The sequence below is a fragment of the Drosophila yakuba genome, chromosome 3R (genome assembly GCF_016746365.2).
Source record: "Drosophila yakuba strain Tai18E2 chromosome 3R, Prin_Dyak_Tai18E2_2.1, whole genome shotgun sequence".
In the NCBI taxonomy this organism is placed as follows: Eukaryota; Metazoa; Arthropoda; class Insecta; order Diptera; family Drosophilidae; genus Drosophila; species Drosophila yakuba.
Genome location: NC_052530.2, coordinates 7,435,061 through 7,453,013, shown reverse-complemented (window position 1 = coordinate 7,453,013; position 17,953 = coordinate 7,435,061). Strand labels below are relative to the sequence as shown.

General features: G+C 43.9%; 1 protein-coding gene across 1 annotated transcript in view; it reads left to right on the top strand.

Annotated features, from left to right (window-relative positions):
• Nucleotides 1-3,520: 3,520 nt before the first annotated feature.
• The window catches only part of LOC6539837, a 39,181-nt gene continuing 24,748 nt past the window's right edge, over nucleotides 3,521-17,953 (top strand). Inside the window, exon 1 of the mRNA XM_039376251.2 lies at nucleotides 3,521-3,652. Within this exon, the coding sequence (XP_039232185.1) occupies nucleotides 3,521-3,652 (132 nt within the window). The remainder of the gene's footprint in view (nucleotides 3,653-17,953) is intronic.

The following is a 17,953-nucleotide window of genomic DNA, read 5'->3' as shown; positions in this document are numbered from 1 at the left end:
TCCAGGGATGTGCAAGATTTACAAAAATTGTAATGTATCGATATTCAGATGTCGTGATTACCAAATCGATTTCCCAGAATATCGGTGTATCGAACGAACCAGTGCAGAAATTTAGGCAGCTCGCGAGTAGTGTTATAATCGGAATGGCATAGGTAAGGAATGTGTATATATGTACATATGTATATTATTATTTTACTTTGGAAAAAGAGGCAACTATTCGATCTTTCTCCAGCGTATCGAAATACAAAATTAAGAAAATAAATTATTACTGATATATGATTTTCCCAAACCGGTTGCAGTACTACATGGCACAATAGAAGAATTATTTTTAATTAATACATTGAAACATTCGTTTACTTTTGGACTTAAATACTCACATTATATATGTTTTCTGTTTGTTAGAAGATTTTGTAGGCTGTTTAATCCAAAGTCAATATGTTTTATTTTCTATATCCCAATTTGAAAACAACGCTCTTTTACAGTATTTTAAATTTACAATATTTTTGGTGCTGCCAGCTTGATTTCTACACATTTCACGAGTTGCCATTTTGACTTCTGCGGCTGTTGGGAGTGTCGTTTGATTTCGATAATGTCGATTCTCTTCGATAATAAAATACCAAAGACATGGAGCCCGTCGTTTGACGTCGTTCCAAACATAGGTGGCGGTGTAGTGATGAAAACAATTTTTAAATCGACAGAATAAGATGTAGACGGCGGTTGTTTACCGGGTAAATAGCTACACTCCACGCAGTGCTAAACTGAAACTAAACTCTTCTCATATGTCTTTCTGTAAGCCGGGAACCTAGGAAGTCGCAGCCAGTCGACGTGCAAGTCTGGCCAGAAAGGGAAGAGAACACATCCTGGAGGTAATAACTTCCGCACCTGAACAAAGCGTTCCCGCTGTCGACCAAGCGATACAAACCGAAACTCAACTGATTTGTTTGGTGTTGCCGCGAAAGGCACCTCCATCCCAAGTCCAAGTGTTACTCTATCTCTCTTACCTATCTCTCTCTTACCTCTGTTACTCTATCTCGACTTTTATTGAAAACGCTACTCTTAGGTACTGGTCATCATTCCTTTGGAAGACCATGCGAATCTTAGGACGAAGATGCACCAGTTTATGAGCCTGATGGAGCCACAAGCATTACAACCCTCCAAATGCAATATGAATCGAGGGGATATTGCGGACAATATATGCCTTTCGGCCAGGAGGGCTCAACCACTCGCACGTCCGCACAGCCACTCACTCCATCAACCAAGCTCCAGAATCCGCTGAACTTATCGAATCTCCAAAAACCAGCCATGATCGCGGATAAGTAGATGCAACAAGTCATTGTGTGCTTAAAGGCTTGCACGTCCGTCTTCCTTAAGGAGTCCTTTGATCTAAACGATCTTCCCAACCAAATACATTTGGCTGCCAGTTACCACTCCACTGGCAATCTAAGTCTTCGGGCATCACAGATTCAGCTTCCAGGTGCTTGATGTAATACCGGATATGTATGATATATATCTTTAGTACAACAATCCCCCTTGACCCGCTTATCCTGCGGCCTGGCCGATTTGCAAACTCGAAACCTCGGTAGCCACTGGACTGTTAACTGCCAGTTGGAACTTTTCGTTCCCATTACAGTGCCAGATTTGCGCCTCTTACAACAACCCCTTCTACCGTTTTATTGGCCCTTTCCTGTCATTTACCCTCTCAGGAAGCTTCAATTGGTTTATCTGGTTAATTAATATTTTGAAATCAATTGTTGCCGACACGAGCCCAAACAAGGAAGTAGCTCCAAACGGGCAGTGGTTGCTTATTCCAAACGACCTTTCCCTCAGCTGCCGAGCAGCCCACTTCCCTGTTTTCCCACCTTTTCCCTCCTTTTCCCGGCCTCCTTTTCCTGCGGCCCCGTCAATCGATTCAATATCCCATGGCCATTAGACGGAGCCGGCTCGACTACAAAATTGAGCCCACATAAGCTGAAGGGAAATCGCCTTGTTGCCACTGCCACTGCCACTACCACTGCCAGTGTCTTCGACTTTGGCTTTCGCTATTGCTCTTGCTCTTGCTTTTGCTTTGGCTCAAATAACCTGAAAGGCCCAATCAACAGGTGTCTTTCCCTCTGCTGCGTGCTGGTGCTTAGTGTTTGTGTGCTTGGGTGTTTGTGTGTCTGGGTGTTTGAGGTTCAACCGGGCGGCATCACCGACGGCAAGAAGTCAGCTCCACTGCAGAGGCAGATGGCTCGGTGTGTGTGCCACGCCAAATGGCGAGAAATAAAACGGGAATAATTCAATAGGAGGCGTGGCCAGCCGCCCACTAAGCCCCTGAGTAAAAGGGGAGGGTGGGGGGATGTTGGATTCAGTTCGAAAAAGGCAGCTTCATAGCTTGCGTAATGAATGTCCTTAGCAGGCAGGGCACGTTTCATGTTTTTTCGTTCATGTTTGCTCTGCCAAGCTCCTGGAATTCCCCATCCAGGGCTCCAATTTGGAGCCAAGCGGAAGGACCAGAATGCTGGCCATTAAAGCTCCTCCTCCTGCTCCTCCTGCTCCTTCAGCTTCTCTTGCTCATTTCACTTAAGTTCATTTCGCGATTTAACACTACCAGGACACGCATCAACGAGCTGGCGTCTTAATTTGCGCCGCTTTTTCTGCCTACGCTCATAATAAATGCGAGAAATATTAAGGCGAAAAAACAAATAAATTTCCTGCAGAGGAAATGCCGAAAATATTTGCATGCAAATTTCTGACCTCGTCCACGCAGAAAAAAGCTGCACAGCAGCAGCCGTTTGGCCCGTCAACCGCAATTTGAGTAAATTTAATTGAAGCCCCTTGGCCTCCCGCTCATGCATATTTATTGAGTCGTGGAGGGGGTGGGGGAGGGGATGGTGCTTGTGCTGGTGCTGAAGCTCCCTTTTGGGAACTGTTTTGGGGGCAAAGTGGGTCCAAGCAACAGTTGCCGCACATTGCGCATACGCCGCGTGTGCCATGGAGTAAGTTTCTGGCGCAGTTTCTGCGTGCAGACCCAGCAGCAACTTCATTTCCACGCCACTACTACCACTACTACTACCACCGCCGATTATGCTAATGTCGAAAGAAAGAAAATTCAGGTGTGCTGCGGCAAAGAAGTAACGGGACAACAAGGAAAAAGTGGGTTCGTCCTGGCGCTCGCCCTTCGTATTGCCAAAGAAAGACAGCAGGAATTTGCAGCTGCAGGAGAGGAGGATATCCTTTCCTCCCCTTTCCCCCCCTTTGCTTATCGCGCTGACTTTCTGCTTCCGGTCTTATTTCTTGCCTTTGGACAGGACGACGATGACGACGACGACGACGACGCTGCCTGTCTGCCGTATAACAAATAGCAAAATGTCCTCCAGTCCGTACAGTCCGGATGGCATTCGTGGCTGCGTCCCGGCTCGTCAACAAATTGTTGCTCCGCCGCTGCGTGAGTAAATTCCGTCGGCTACTCGGGCTCTCGCTCGGCTCTCCTGCCATTCCGACATTGCGCATACGCCGAGTGTGCGTGAATTACCCCACGATGGCCCACTGTGCCTGGGGACGTGCCGCCTGTGCCAACTTTGCGAACTGTGCTATGGCCTGTATAACACCGGGCAGCAACAGCTGCTGGACGCACAGTTCATCGACAGTCCTCGTCTGGTTGGGTCCTTGGGTGGCAAGCGCGGCAAAAACGCAAAAACGCAGCACGAGTAGCAGCAACAGCAGCAACAGCAGCAGCAACAGCAACACCAAAAGCAGCAACAGCATCAGCAGCTCGTCCTGAAAAGCAACAGAGCAGTACGATTCCGACGCGGGCAGATCCTTAAAGTTTCGTGGCTTATTTCCCGGAAATTCCCGGTGACCGATTCGCGAGTTCTCTAATCGATTCCATTCGACTCAATTCAATTCGAGTGCGGACTGAAGCGGTCAAAAGCGGAGCTTCGAGTTCCTCAGCGAAAAGCAGCCAGCCGGATTAATCCTAGCATTTGGGTTCGCGCACCGCCCAGCGGCATAAAATGATAAGTAAGTCAAGTTGTGCACAACAAGACAAAAAAAAAGTGCCCATCCTGTTAAACTATGAAAAATAATGCAAGGTTTTGCAGAATAAATCCAGATAAAATACATTTAAAATAGGGAAACGTATTGAAACTCTTTCTCTAAATTAATTGATTCAATGTTAACTTGTTAGTTGTTAACTTTTTAATTGCTTGCAAACTATCTACTATATATGTCTGTGTATTAAGATATTTTTCGTCACCTTTTTGCTGCCTATAAAGATTATGCAGCAGAGTGTGACTTTTATTTTATAACTTTATAATTATTTCGAAATGGTAAAACGCCATTTTAATGCAGCCACTTTATCTCAAATACACCTTTCGCTTTGTGGCATAAAATACAAAAAGGCTGAGGCAGAGAGCAAACCGATTTGAATCGTGTGGCGGGCTAAAACTCGTAAATGTTCTTCGCAATGGCGCTGCCTCATGCATTTTCCCTCATGCAACCAAGCCGATGTCCTGGCGTGCCACTTCCCCGCTGGTCCACTTCACATGTTGCGGCTGTTGCACGAGTGTCTGTTTAACGCCACTTAATGTCCTTTCTATTTACTATGCGCTGTGTGCGTGTGCGAGTGTTGATGACTGCACAAAGCAGACAAACTCGAAAAAAGAACACACACAGACGGAACATACACAGGCAACACTTCTGTGTGCTTGCCACTCAACACTCTGTGCGAGAAATAGGGAAAGACGCCTTTGGTGCGGCGTGGAAAACGAAAAAGTTTCCTTTCCTCTGCCCACCTAGAAAAACACTAAACAAAAGTTGAGTCGAGCAAAACAACAGAGGCAACAAACATCGCGAAACAACATTAATTTACGTGCCAACAGCGGCCTTGAAAACTTGCAGCCTCCGTGCGGTAATTGTGCTTGAAATGAGGACCGCCCCGGGGAGTGGGGTTGGGAGTGGGAGTGGGAGTGGGAGTGGGAGTGGGAGTGGGAGTGGGAGTGGGAAGTGGGTGGAAACAGCACGGGAATCGTCCTTGTCCCGGTGATTCGCCGATTCTCCATTGAAGTCGAAAATCTACCTAACAAGAGGGCGAAAAGTAAATTGGAAAACTTTATTAAGATGAGTCGAAGCGAACAACTCGGTTTTCACTTTTTCAGCTCACTAATTAGCAGCAGCTTTTTGCAAACAATCTTTGGGGAGCGCTAAAGATTTCAGATTGAGAATTACAACTTATTTGCTCATTTTACGGGGATTCACGAGACTTTCGTCAAAGCGAATAATGATTAAATCAACTCAGATTAGTCCGCAATGCACTCAAAGAAAAGAGTGGCAAGTCTGCGAAATTCTGCAGCTCGAGGGATGGATTCCCGTGAAAATCTGGATTCCATATTATATATTTATTCACTTGCTCCAGAAAAATACTAAACAGGATTTTGCTGGGTGTAAATCAACAGCGAATGCTGCACTGGGAAAAACTTTAATCAACCGAAATTAAAGAAAATGATGATATAATCTATCCAGATACGATTTAAGAAGTATCCAGAGAAAATGTATGTATAGTAAAGAACAGAACTCCCCTTTTGTCAGTTACTTGTTTATTTTTATTAGTATACTAGCATTTATTGGAAACTGTTGGAATAACTTGTAAATTATGGAGAAAATATGACAAAGTATAGTTAAACGTATATATTCGGCGAAAGTGAAGATGATAATTGAGTCGATCGAAATTGGTTTAGTGGCCTAAGTAAATCCAAATCAGTGTGTAATTTTCCAATTATTGTGGCTATCGGCATCCATAGAATTGAACAAATTAAAGCGGTTGATGGTTGCGGTTACGGTTTGAGGACTTGCTTTTATAGAAATCAATTAAAATGATTAGTTTTGGTTTTGTGGCTTGTGTTAAGCGCTTGTGGAACAGCAGGAAGGGTTTTTATCAGTGTAGGTAAGCGTTCAATGATCTCGGTTTAAAAAAAGGGGCCATCAAATGTCGTCGGGAAGCGCAAAATAAGAGGGAAAGGGGCTGCTGGTGCGCACACAATTTCAGGCGGAGTTAATGAAACAATGCAGCGGTTGCTTTAAGACTTTCACCGCCCCCTCTCCGCCCGCTCCCACCTTAAAGTGTGCAGCGAAACTCGTGAGTGTGTGTGTGTGTGTGAGTGTGCAAATTTTACGAGAGGCGCTTTTCTTTCCGCTTTTCGCCAGATCCTTTGTCGCTTTTGCTCTTGCTTTCGCTTCACTTCTGCCTTTATTTTGCTGCGAAGCGATGCTCATTTGGATTCACATTTCGTTGTTGCTTCTCTTGATTTTGTTGTTGACTGACAACCCACCGAGTTCCCAACACCGACCACCGCCCACCCGCTACAAGCCACGCCCATTGAAATCGTCGAGATTTACGCATATATTTGTGTGAGTTACCCTCTCGTCAGCTTCCCTTTGCCGCCTTTGCCGCCTTTCCTTCGAATTTCTCAGATTTCCCCACAATTTTCCCGGGTTGACGGGCACAAGTCCAAAAACTCAATTGCGGCTTTTTATGTGTAATTCGCATTTTTGTTCGCCTTCTCCGCCGTCGATTTCATTGTCGTTCTGCTCGTCGGATATTATTTTTTAATTTAACTTTTATATTCGGGGCTTTCCTGCTGATCCACCCGCCCCAGCGATTCTCGTTTGGGGCTCGGGACTTGGGGCCTGTTTACTTTTATGGGCCAATGTCTTTTGATTCTATAATTTGCTTGATTCGTACTTTTCGTCGTTGTATGAAAATTAATTTAAATGCGACAATCAGCGCGAGTCGGGAGTGGAGAGTCCCAAGTCCGGACTCCTGGCCACTCGGCCACTCTCAGCGCCCAAAAAGGCAGACAAAAGTCCGTGGAGCCACCGGAATGGCAACAATGCGCACAACGACATCAGCGGCTTATGTTAATGAGCACTTACAAGCTGTAATGTCGGTGGGTATAATGGGGGTGTGGGGGCAAAGGTGGAGGGGCTGTGAGTGGAAATGGACAGGAGAGGCGGAAAGCGAAGCACAAAAAATGGCAGCGAGTTTTCCAAATTATGCAGCAGCAACAGAATGGAAACGAGCTTTGTATGTTTAATTAACACTTTAAACCTTCATTTTCGTCCATAATTCATTTGATCGGCATGCCGAGGGAAAACCAAACGAGAACAATTGGAGAAAGGTAGCGAAAATTCTGATAAATCAAGAGAAAATTAAAAAACATGTAATATAAAAACTACAAAAATGTAAATGAACCATGAAAATACATATAAATTGTTTTCTTGATATTTAAAATAATTAGCTAGCTAAGTAATATACTGAGAAACGAATATCCACAAATAATTTGTTTATAAATGATGTATGTACTTATATTGTAGAAAAAAACCAAGAACATACAAAAAAAAAGAGAGAACGCTATAGTCAAGTTCCCCGACTATCTGATACCCGTTACTCAGCTAGTAGAACAAAAATGAAAAAATATCTAAACATTTCTCAAAAGTGTGGGCGTGGCAGCTTCGGGCGGTTTGTGGGCGTTAGAGTGGGCGTGGCAAAAAGTTTTTTGGCAAATCGATAGAAATTTACAAGACCAAAAAAGAAAAAATATCAAAACATTTTTCAAAAGTGTGGGAGTAGCAGCTTTGGGCGGTTTGTGGGCGTTAGAGTGGGCGTGGCAACATGAATCGACAAACTTGCGCTGCGTCTATGTCCCTGGAGTCTGTATGCTTAATCTCAACTTTCTAGCTTTTGTAGTTCCTGAGATCTCAGCGTTCATACGAACGGACAGACGGACAGAAAGACGGACGGACAGACGGACATGGCCAGATCGATATATATATACTTTATATGGTCGAAAACGCTTCCTTCTGCCTGTTACATACTTTTCAACGAATATAGTATACCCTTTTACTCTACGAGTAACGGGTATAATAATCATACGATTTACAGAATCTGAAGGGATTATCTCACATCATCAAGAATGAAAATTAAGTAATTATGTGTCGCTTTTAATGCAAACCCCTATTCAAGTTGAAAAGGGACTTCGATTGGTCACACATGAACATCATCCAAGTTCTTTCTTTGAGGAGCTATACCCAAGTTTGCTAGGATAAATGAGGTGATATGTTGCGAAACAGGAAGTTGAGGTTGAGTTGAAGTTGAGCTGACGGATGGCAATCAAACCACTTCCTTCGGCGGCTCTCATCGAGCTTCGAGTCTCAGCTGCGATGGCAATTCGCAATCCACAAGTAAAAGACGATGGCAGCCGCATTTGTCATCTGATCAATACAAGTATCGGGCCCGCTTGTAAGGACACATATGTGGAGGTGCGGATGTGTGGATGTGCGATGTGTCCACAATACGTATCACTCTTGTTGTCCTTATTAGACTGGTAGCCGCTTGATGCGGCAGACACATCGCTCAATTTTTGTTATCCTTTCCTCGCTTATTGGCAGCGGCTGCAATATTTCAACAGGCAAATGCCACGCCCTTGTGGCAAGCGCCTGCCGCCCTTCTCCCAGCCACACCCCCTCCCTCACACACACACACACACACACACACATATACCCACATACCCAATTGTTGCTCCCTTAACGCGTCGCATCGCTTCGCTCGCTTGTTGATGGCACTTTGTCATGTGTTCGACAAAGAAAATTGAAAATAAAAATCGCTTCCCCCCTCGCCCCTTACCCACCTACTTCGCCATATCGAAATTGTAAAGTTTTGCAAGCAAACACACCCGATGGGCGGTGTTTTTGATGGGAAAAGTCTGAGGAAAACCTAAGGACACTTACACACTGAAGCGGCCATACGCCCATGTGTAAATAGTCTGCAAAAGCGTTTCTTTTTGAGGTGGTTCCTCAGCGGATGAAGCACTCTGCTCGATTTTTCCGCACAATGCGAGGAATGAGAATAGCAGAGCCTGGGAAAACATCTGTGAATAATGTTGATCGGGTAGTTTCACAAATGGAAACCGAAAATGTTGCGAATCAATCAAAAACCATTTGATTTCAAGTGCTTTCAATAAATTATGTTAAAAGCGTGAATCCCTGAATGTAATTGAATAGCGAAATTAAAATATGTGTACATTAGTAAACTTTTAAAAGCAGCAACCAGATATTTATTTTATTTAACTTGTGTTTTTTCAGCAGAGCACTCTTTCAATTTACAACGCTTGCTGAAAGCACTACAGCTACTTCTGAGCACAGTAAAATATCTCCATTTCAATATTTATTTGCACGGCATGGAAAATATTATGCCTTTTGTTAAAAGCTCTTGCTGTGCATATTTTCCTAGAGAATATTCGGTTTATCCATTGGCACCGATATGGGGATATTTTTGTATCCCCATTTTTTACGTCCTATTTGGATTTGGCTTGCTTTCGCAGTGCTCTTTTGTTTATTCACAGCCCTAATCAAATTGAAAGCGCTGTAAGCTGGCGGCTTATGGGAAAATTCTTCGCATCGCAGCGGTTTACTTACATCAATTCCATATCTCCCTCATGGCGGCATTTTCAATCGAAAGTTGCCTTTTAAGCTCACACACTCAGACTCACACATACACTTGCACTTACACTCACACTTGTGTGCGTGTGTGAAAATGACACGGATGCTGGCAGTTGATACTTTTTGCCACTTTTCCTATCCATTTCGCCACCGCTACCCCTCCGAAACAAGGAGAGGGGTATTTCAAAGCAACTGCGGAGAGAGGTTCCATTTCTCGCGGCTTGTCTTTAATGGCGAGTTTTCCGAATAATTCAGCTTTCAAATTGCCGCACACTCGCTGGCCACACTCAAATGGTTAACAGCCACACACACCCACACACAAAGACTCAGTGGGACACAGTGAAAGTGCACGTTGCAATTTCTTTTTTCCCGCCAGTTGCATTGTTCTTTGGGTTTTCCCTCTGTTTCCGTCTCTTTCGAAATGAATATTTTTCATTGCATACATCGGTGGGCAATTCCCGGGCTTGCAACGCTTGCCATTTGTTTGTAGTTGCCATAGTCTCTTTTCCTGTGATTTTTCGGTGACATTTTGTTATCCTTGGAGTGCTCTATTGCCCACTTGATTTGCCTCTTTTCTGATCCGGGTTTTGTATTTTTGTGGTTCGGATTCTGGTACTGGTTTTGGTTCTGGTCGCAGCCCTAATTTATAACCGGCAAATAGAAATTGTAATTGCTTCTCGTTTGCCACTCGGGCGGAGGCTAATTACACGCTTTGCCACCGAAAGTGGATTTACGTTGTGGTGCACTCAACTCCTTTCCGGCAGTAACCCACACCCACAACCACACCCACCCCCAACTCCACCCTCCCCCGAAGTGGGTCAAATTTTGCCTGTCGACCGTAATGCAATGAGAACGATAACGAGGCGATGTGTGTGGCAATGGGGCGGCAAGAAAAATGCATGCACTGAAAGAAATATGTATTTTTTTAAATTTAGGAAATATTTTGATTAATATACGTAGCAAAGTTATTTATTTGTGGCATTTAAGCTGCATTTAAGTTGCTATTTAATTTATGTGTCTCCAATTCGAAGATGACTATTTTAAGGCATTTGTATAATATTTACCAACAGATGCAAAGGAATCTTTGGAAATGTAGGAAATGAACAAAGCTTGATAGCTTGACAGCTTGGAATAAAATTCCCCAAAAATTTATAAGTGCCCAAGCTTTTCACGATGATAGGAGTTACAGCCGATTAAATTCTTTTTTTCCAGTATGTGAGTGGCATGGTTTTTGGAACTGTGGTGTATACGGCATACAGTTTAGACATTTAACGCAAAAGCAATTACGAATGCAGCCACAAAAGCTGCTCTTCTACCTTTTACCCCCTTCCACCCCCTTCCATCACCACCCCTGGCAATGCCAATGCCAACTGCCATGTTCATGTCAAAGCTGACTTCGGCCACCCATGCAATTAATAGGAGTGCGTTTTAGCCAAATGTACTCTGCGTGCGGGTGTGCGTGAGTGTGTTTGTGTGTGTGTGCGTGCTGGCCAACTGTTGACTGACTCTATCTGCAGAACGCTTGACTCTGCGATCACTGCCAAAAACTCAAAAAAAAAAAAGAAAAAAAACTAAACCGAAAAAGGGGAAGGAGAAATCTGAGGCGACTGCGCTGCTCAGTGAAAAGTCACGTACCAACTGTTGAAAACACATCGTAAAACGAAAAACTTCGCTTTGCTCGGTTCGCTTACAATGCACATAAAATGCTGCCGGGGAAAAAGGGTTGTCAGTTGGTGGCCGCACACCCTTCGCCCCTCTACCCCTCCGCCCCAGCGCCCATGGAAAAACCCGGAATAAAACCCTCGGAAGCGTTGTGTGCGTATGACGTGCAAATTTTCCAAAGCTGTTTTCCCAGGGACAACTCGGAAGTGGAGTATGGAGCACCAGCAAGTCAAGTGAAGTCGTTGGGGAAGTTGGGGAAAAAGGGGGCCAACGCATTATATTTTATGTTTGAGGAGGGCGACTAAAGAACTGGGACAGGTATGCTAAAATTGCTGTGCAGTGATAATGAAGTTAATGCACGGAGGGTTCGAGAACGGCAATGGCCGCCAAATAGCAATGAAAGTGTCGGCCTTGCCAACTGAACCAGAAACCAGAACCGAGAACCGAGAACCTCACAGCCCTCATATATGTATATTCCCCGATTCTCCGAGTAATTAACCCGCACGCGCAGGATAAAGAATATAAGTACACATATACATATGTGTATGGTCCCAGGGTCCTTAACCATCTGAATAATTCACGCACCTGCAGAATGTGTAAATCGAGCGTGAAATTTGATTTGACTTCTGCTCAAATAAAGACGTAAACGCGGCGAGGAAAATCAGAATTATACACTTACATATTTTCTGGGGAATGTGATTTTGGCAGCTCTCTCAAGATGCCTATCTCAATGTTGCAGCGTTTTTTCATTACATTTTGAGCATTTCTTGAAGAGCGGCTTTCGTTTTTTGGAAGTTTCCCAGGTAACCTTTGTCTTTTATAAAATGCGAATTAAAATGAAGATAGAATGAAGATAGAACGAAGATAGGAAGAGAGGGAAGCCTACGGTTACAGCCACTTTAAATAAAAACAAGGGAACAAGAACGCTGAAGTCGAGTTCCCGACTACCAGATACCCCTTACTCAACTAGTGGGGGTGCAAGGGCGGAATTTCAAAATTCACATCGATTTAAATTGGCAAGACGAATAATAGATAAGCAAAAAAGAATACATTTTTCAAAAGTAAGGGTGTGACAACTTCCGGCGTAGGCCTATTTTACTTCCGGAGATCTCAACAGTCATACAAACGAACAGTCGGACAGACGGACAGAAGGGCATGTTATCGGCTAGTTATCCAGATTAAAACTATATACATATTTATATTATAGGGTGAATTCTGTTACATACTTTTCAACCAATCTAGTTACCCTTTTACTCTACGATTAACTGGTATAAAAACTTTTTTTCTAGTTTGCTAGATTAGTTTTTAATCGGAGGGTTGCTTTATACCACCTCCTAATCTACACGAATTATTTATACTCGTACCACGTATTTGGTCCTGTGAAATAATTTGATGTTTAGTTTAAAAAGTAGTTACCCTTTTACTCTACGATTAACTGGTATTAAAACTTTCTTTCTAGTTTGCTAGATTAGTTTTTAATCGGAGGGTTACTTTATACCACCTCCACCTGTGAAATAATTTGATGCTTAGTTTGAAAAGTAGTTACACATTCAGTTGAAACGGCCAGCTTGGTTTCTGCTTCAACAAATAGTTTAATGTAAATCTAGTTTATGGTTATCCATGTTACTTTTACTTGGTGCAAATCAGTGACAACTCAATCAGGTTGTAGCCGCAGGAGGAAACGCAATTTCGGGAACAATAAAAGTTTCAACTTTTAGATTACGTTAGCAGTTTGCCAGCTTCTTCCGAATATTCTGCATCGAAAACACAGTTTGTAAATACAATTAACTTGTTTGCCTAGCAGGTGAGATGGCTGGGATGCAAAACAGGTGATTTATTTAGTTGGCGGGAAGTTAATCTACTGCGCAATCAACTTCTGCAAATGAAACCTGATATTTTATCGCTGCGTTTATTCAGAGCTTTAAATGTGTTGCCTTGGGTGCCCGGCCACGCCCCTTTGCTCCTCATTCCCGCCCCCTACTTGTTTGCATTGCCACGCCAGCGGCATTATTTAATTTGATTAAGCCCGACACTAAACCAACAGAGTAGAGCTACCAGTTCGGCATGTTTGCCCAACTCTGCCAGGTTAAATTCCTACATAAATAAAAAAAGGATAAGTGTAAAAAACATACCACAGCACACCATATACCCCCATACCACCATAAGCAAATGGCCAATAAAAGTATTGCGCTTCATTGCATTAAGTTTTAATTAGAGTCGCAGCATTTGCCAGTCCATATCCTCCGGAAGCTTTTCACTGGCGCCACTTCTTATGCAGCAGGATACAAACCCCACACATACCATGGCATACTGCCAGGGGGTCACTGGCGGAGTGTTGTGTGTGTTTGGCTTACACAAGCGGTCGCTCACCTGGCACCTGGATGCACACCTGGTCAGGATCCACACATGCAGTTGTCGGTGGGCGCAGGTTGCACAAAAAATCCGCGTTTTCCCCGGTTTTCGTGGGGGAAAAACCAGGCTAAAAAGGTGCGACAAACGCGTGTCGAAACTGGCGCTTATCAGGAGGTTGCCAGGTGCCCACGCACGGACACTCATTCAATCAAGCAGCCCTTTGTGGGGCTTCAGAATGATAGCGTCAATCGGTGGAAAAAATACCGCCACCTCGGGCTAAATGCCTCTCCACACTCTCCACTTGGCCCCCTTGCATCTAACCACGTGTTAGCACTTTCGCTCCTCTTCGCCCCCCTCAAGCTTTAATGTCTCCGCGGTGCTGGCGTCTCCTCTCCTCCACGCGAAGTTATCCTTGTCGGGTCGCAATCGATTTTGGTCTAAACGAGGGCACCACTGACAGCGACAACGGCAAAATCGTCTGCACTGGGCCAAATGGGTTAACACAATAACTAATGTAAAGGACTCAGAACGATTGCTCCTTTCCACCAGTGGAATAGTTTTGTACAAATTTTTATTGATTTTATATTTGATATATATAGTGATTTTATATTTATATATGCATATACATTCAACCTAAATACACAACGATTCCATATCTGAAAACACTATTTCCCGATAAAATATTACAAATTGTAAATTATCCTGACGGATTCTCCTTCAGTGAAGTGTTTCACAACTAAGTCCTTTTACTGTGGCAGTGACGTTGCCTAAATGGTTAAGAAATCTGTACTCAGCCAAGATGCGAACGTCTGGTACATAACTCGAAGATTTGGGGCTGCCGTCCAGTTCAGAGCTTCATTGCATTGAAGCCCCTTTTGGCAGACGCCCATGGCAGGACAATGCCGAAGTCGAGGTCGGGCATGTCGGCACTGTCGGTTTAAGGTTAAGAGCGAAAGCCAGGCCCAAGTCCCTTAAATTGCCCCGGCCGAGGGCCGCGACTAATGGAACAGTCGAAAATGCTTGTCAGATTACTGAGCGATCCCGGGTCAAGCTCCTGGATTAGGCAATGCAACTATTTGTTTAGCCCGCCGTTAAGTTTTGGCATTGCCATTTCCTTTCCCATTTCCATTTTGATGGCGATTCCACAGACGGCTGGCCGACTTGCAGTTGATTGAGTTCGTGTTATTATTGATTTGATTCCGCTATCGCCAATTGGCAGTTCCGCTGCCAAGTGAACACGTCATCATCGTCGTCATCATCATCATCATCGTCAACGTCATCTTCATTGTCGGTTTGTAGCCTTGCAGCTCGCTGAACCGGGCTGATAGTTCGCTTAGAGTATAATAAATTTTGCACAGGTGTTTGAGTATATCGCCCCATCAGCCCGTCGCATAAATCAAAATGGGTTTTTAAACAACGCGGCTGGCCGGGGATTAGACGGTCCTTCCCATCCGCAGGATGTGCCTCATGTGTTTGCGAGCTGTCGTTGAACGCGAAAATGGCCGCCGCAAATATTTCTGAACCGGCAGGGACGAAGGACATCCAGGCTGATGGGGGAGTGGCGCAAAAACTTGTTGAATTATTCGGTGCCGGGACCTGGACGTGGCTTTCGGAATTCTTTGGCTGCCTGGGCCTCAGCCGAAAACGGAATTTTTTATTATTATTGCAAATTAAAAAAGTTTACATTGGCTTAACTATGCGAGCGCCGAGACCAGCTCAACTATGTGAAAGCCAAGTTTTCAGCCGAGAATTACCAAAGTCTGGGATGGAGCCATGGGATGGAGCAACGATTTGCAAAGTATTTTCAACAATTTCTCCCGCAGGCGCAACAAAAAAGCGGCAGTCCCAAAAACCTATCATAGTCAACCTGTCTCACCTGGCTACCTCCATTTCAGTTGCCCCCAAAACCCCCGAAAACCCTACTAAAACGCCTCCCGTTGCTACTCAACGAAGCGTATTAGCAAATTAAATTCCATTTTCGCAGGTGGGAGGCTGCCTGTGATTATGAGCCGAGGACTTGCAGCCATCAAATTTAATGCACAGGCAACAAACATGGTTTACCTGGCTTTCAGGGTGTCAGTGTGAGGGTGTGGTCTGTGGTCAGCCAGGCGTACAGTGCGCTCCATAACCGAGAGCCCAGAACTGAGAGCCCAGAACTGAGAGCTCGGCCCTAAACGGGCTTTAAAGTTAAATGCAGGCACAGGTCCGAGTTTTGTTTGTTTATCTGTGCCAACTCATTAGGAAAATTGCATAACCCATTTGCAGGACTCTGTAGATGAGAGCCATATTAAAACGGCTTTAAAGTGATTATGTGAGAAAGGTGTCAATTACATGTTTCCAACTTAGCAATGCTTATTTAAAACTTACTCACTTTAATGTAAGTTTTAAATTTCCAAATTGTACCCGTTTAGAAAGGGGATTTTTCGTTATAAACAATTTAGGAACGCACAGACAACAACAAATCAATACCGAAAATTAAATAATTTTGTTCATAAATAAAAGCCAACTGTATTCCAAAATATATTTGTTTTACTGAAAACTAATTGAAAATGGATTTTAATGAACTAATTATCCACAGATTTAGACAATTTGAAACTTAATGGTATAGATACCCCCCAGTATTATTAAAATTTTATTAAAATTTTAAAGCTCTCTTTAAGACTAAATAGGTAAAAGATTAAATGCGGAAAATGTTCCGATATTATAAATAAATCCTTATGCAAGTGATATTATAAGCCAACTGGCTGCCAAATATTATTCAATTCCTTTTAATGTGATTTAAAGAAAAGATTTATTTCAGATAATAATTTGTTTGAAATACGATTAAGTTCCCAGCGAAAAAAGAAAAATGAAATGGCAATTCTTCAAAGTGCTTTAAACCGAAATGCAGAAAAGGCCCTAACTTAAATTATTTTTGCTAGCTCATTAGAAAAATTGACATACTCGTACATATGCCGGGCAAACAACAAGACAACATACAACAGACAAAAAAAAAAGCTGAATGGCAGAAATGAAAGGAAAGCACGCGCAGACAGCCGGAAAGAAAACTCGCATTTTCCGGGCCTTCGCCGTCGCTTATTGATGGACCGACTCGGGGAATTGATTAAAAGGCATTGTCAGGGCTGTGGGCTTAAGCCACGTCGCAGTTCACAACACACACGTACCCAGAAGGACCTTCTACACATCCGCGTGTGTGTGCTTATGGTTCCGATATCTACGACTATATGCAGCACGGACTTTGATCTATCCACGGGCAAGCAAGAAGCAGGGTCGGGCCAGGAACTCGAACTCGTCTAACAATTTGAAGCCTTAATCCGTTGCTCTAACAAACGGGTGGCGGGCAAAGTCTAGCTCAAACTTAAAGAGCTCCTTGTCTACGCTTCAGTTGGCCAAGTGCAAACTGAGATTCATTCGAACTGGCACGCATATTCCTGAGCACGTGGATGTGTGAGTGAGGCGTATCTGTATGTGTGTGCATGCTGCTTTTTGTGTCCTTTTCTGGTATCGTGTTATGGTAATTCGCATGGAGGCCGATTACACGCAACATGTGCAGGAGGAAAAGCAGCTTTTCCCTGAAAACCGATCCACCGCAGTTCCTTTTCCGATTGTTATGATGAATATATGTCAACCATAGTGACAGATCAAAGCTAGAAGAATACTTTTGTACTAAGGAAATTGAAAAGTACTTTGAAAAATCTAATCATTTAATTTCTTAGAAGTCCTCACTCATTAAGTACTCAAATCTTTTAACAGGTTCTGGTATTTAACATTAATGCAGTTTTGCTGTAAAATCATGGTCAGAAAGGAACCCACAAATTTTAGGAATGTGCAGGCGAAGGGTAGCAATTGTGGGCCAGGAATCAGCTTTGTGTGTGCCGGCATAAGTACAGAGTGGGAAACGCCAGCTGGTTCTGACCAGGAGGAGGACTCCTTTCCCAAGAATCCCATTAACTTAAATTGCATTTGGCTAGGGTCGGATCGAGTTGTCTTTGAGCGAGCATCTTCCTTATTTGCGAGTGCTGATTTGCCACCTGGGACTTGCAGGCTGCCTGGCTGGCTGGCTGGATGGCTGGATGTCTGGATGGCTGGTTTGCCATAATTCAATAGTGCATAGCACCGATGTAGCTGCAATTTTATTTGCCTGGTCCACATATATTGTCGCTGACTCGATTTGATGCGCTCCCAGTTAATCAATTGATTTGTCCATCGGCAACCTGGAGCAGCCTGGAGCAACCTGTTGAACTGTCGCCAGGCACCGATGTGGATGCCCCTCAATTGCTGCATCTAATTCAATATGCACTGATTCTATTGCCGATGTCTGCGTCTTATTGCATCGCCTGTTCGATGATTTGTCGAGTTTGACTTGCGAGGAATAGTAAAGTGAGCCCTTCAGGGAGCAAAAGTCTCTTTCCAGCTGGGTAAACAAATGTATTCCATACTCCCATACTCCATACTCCACGGA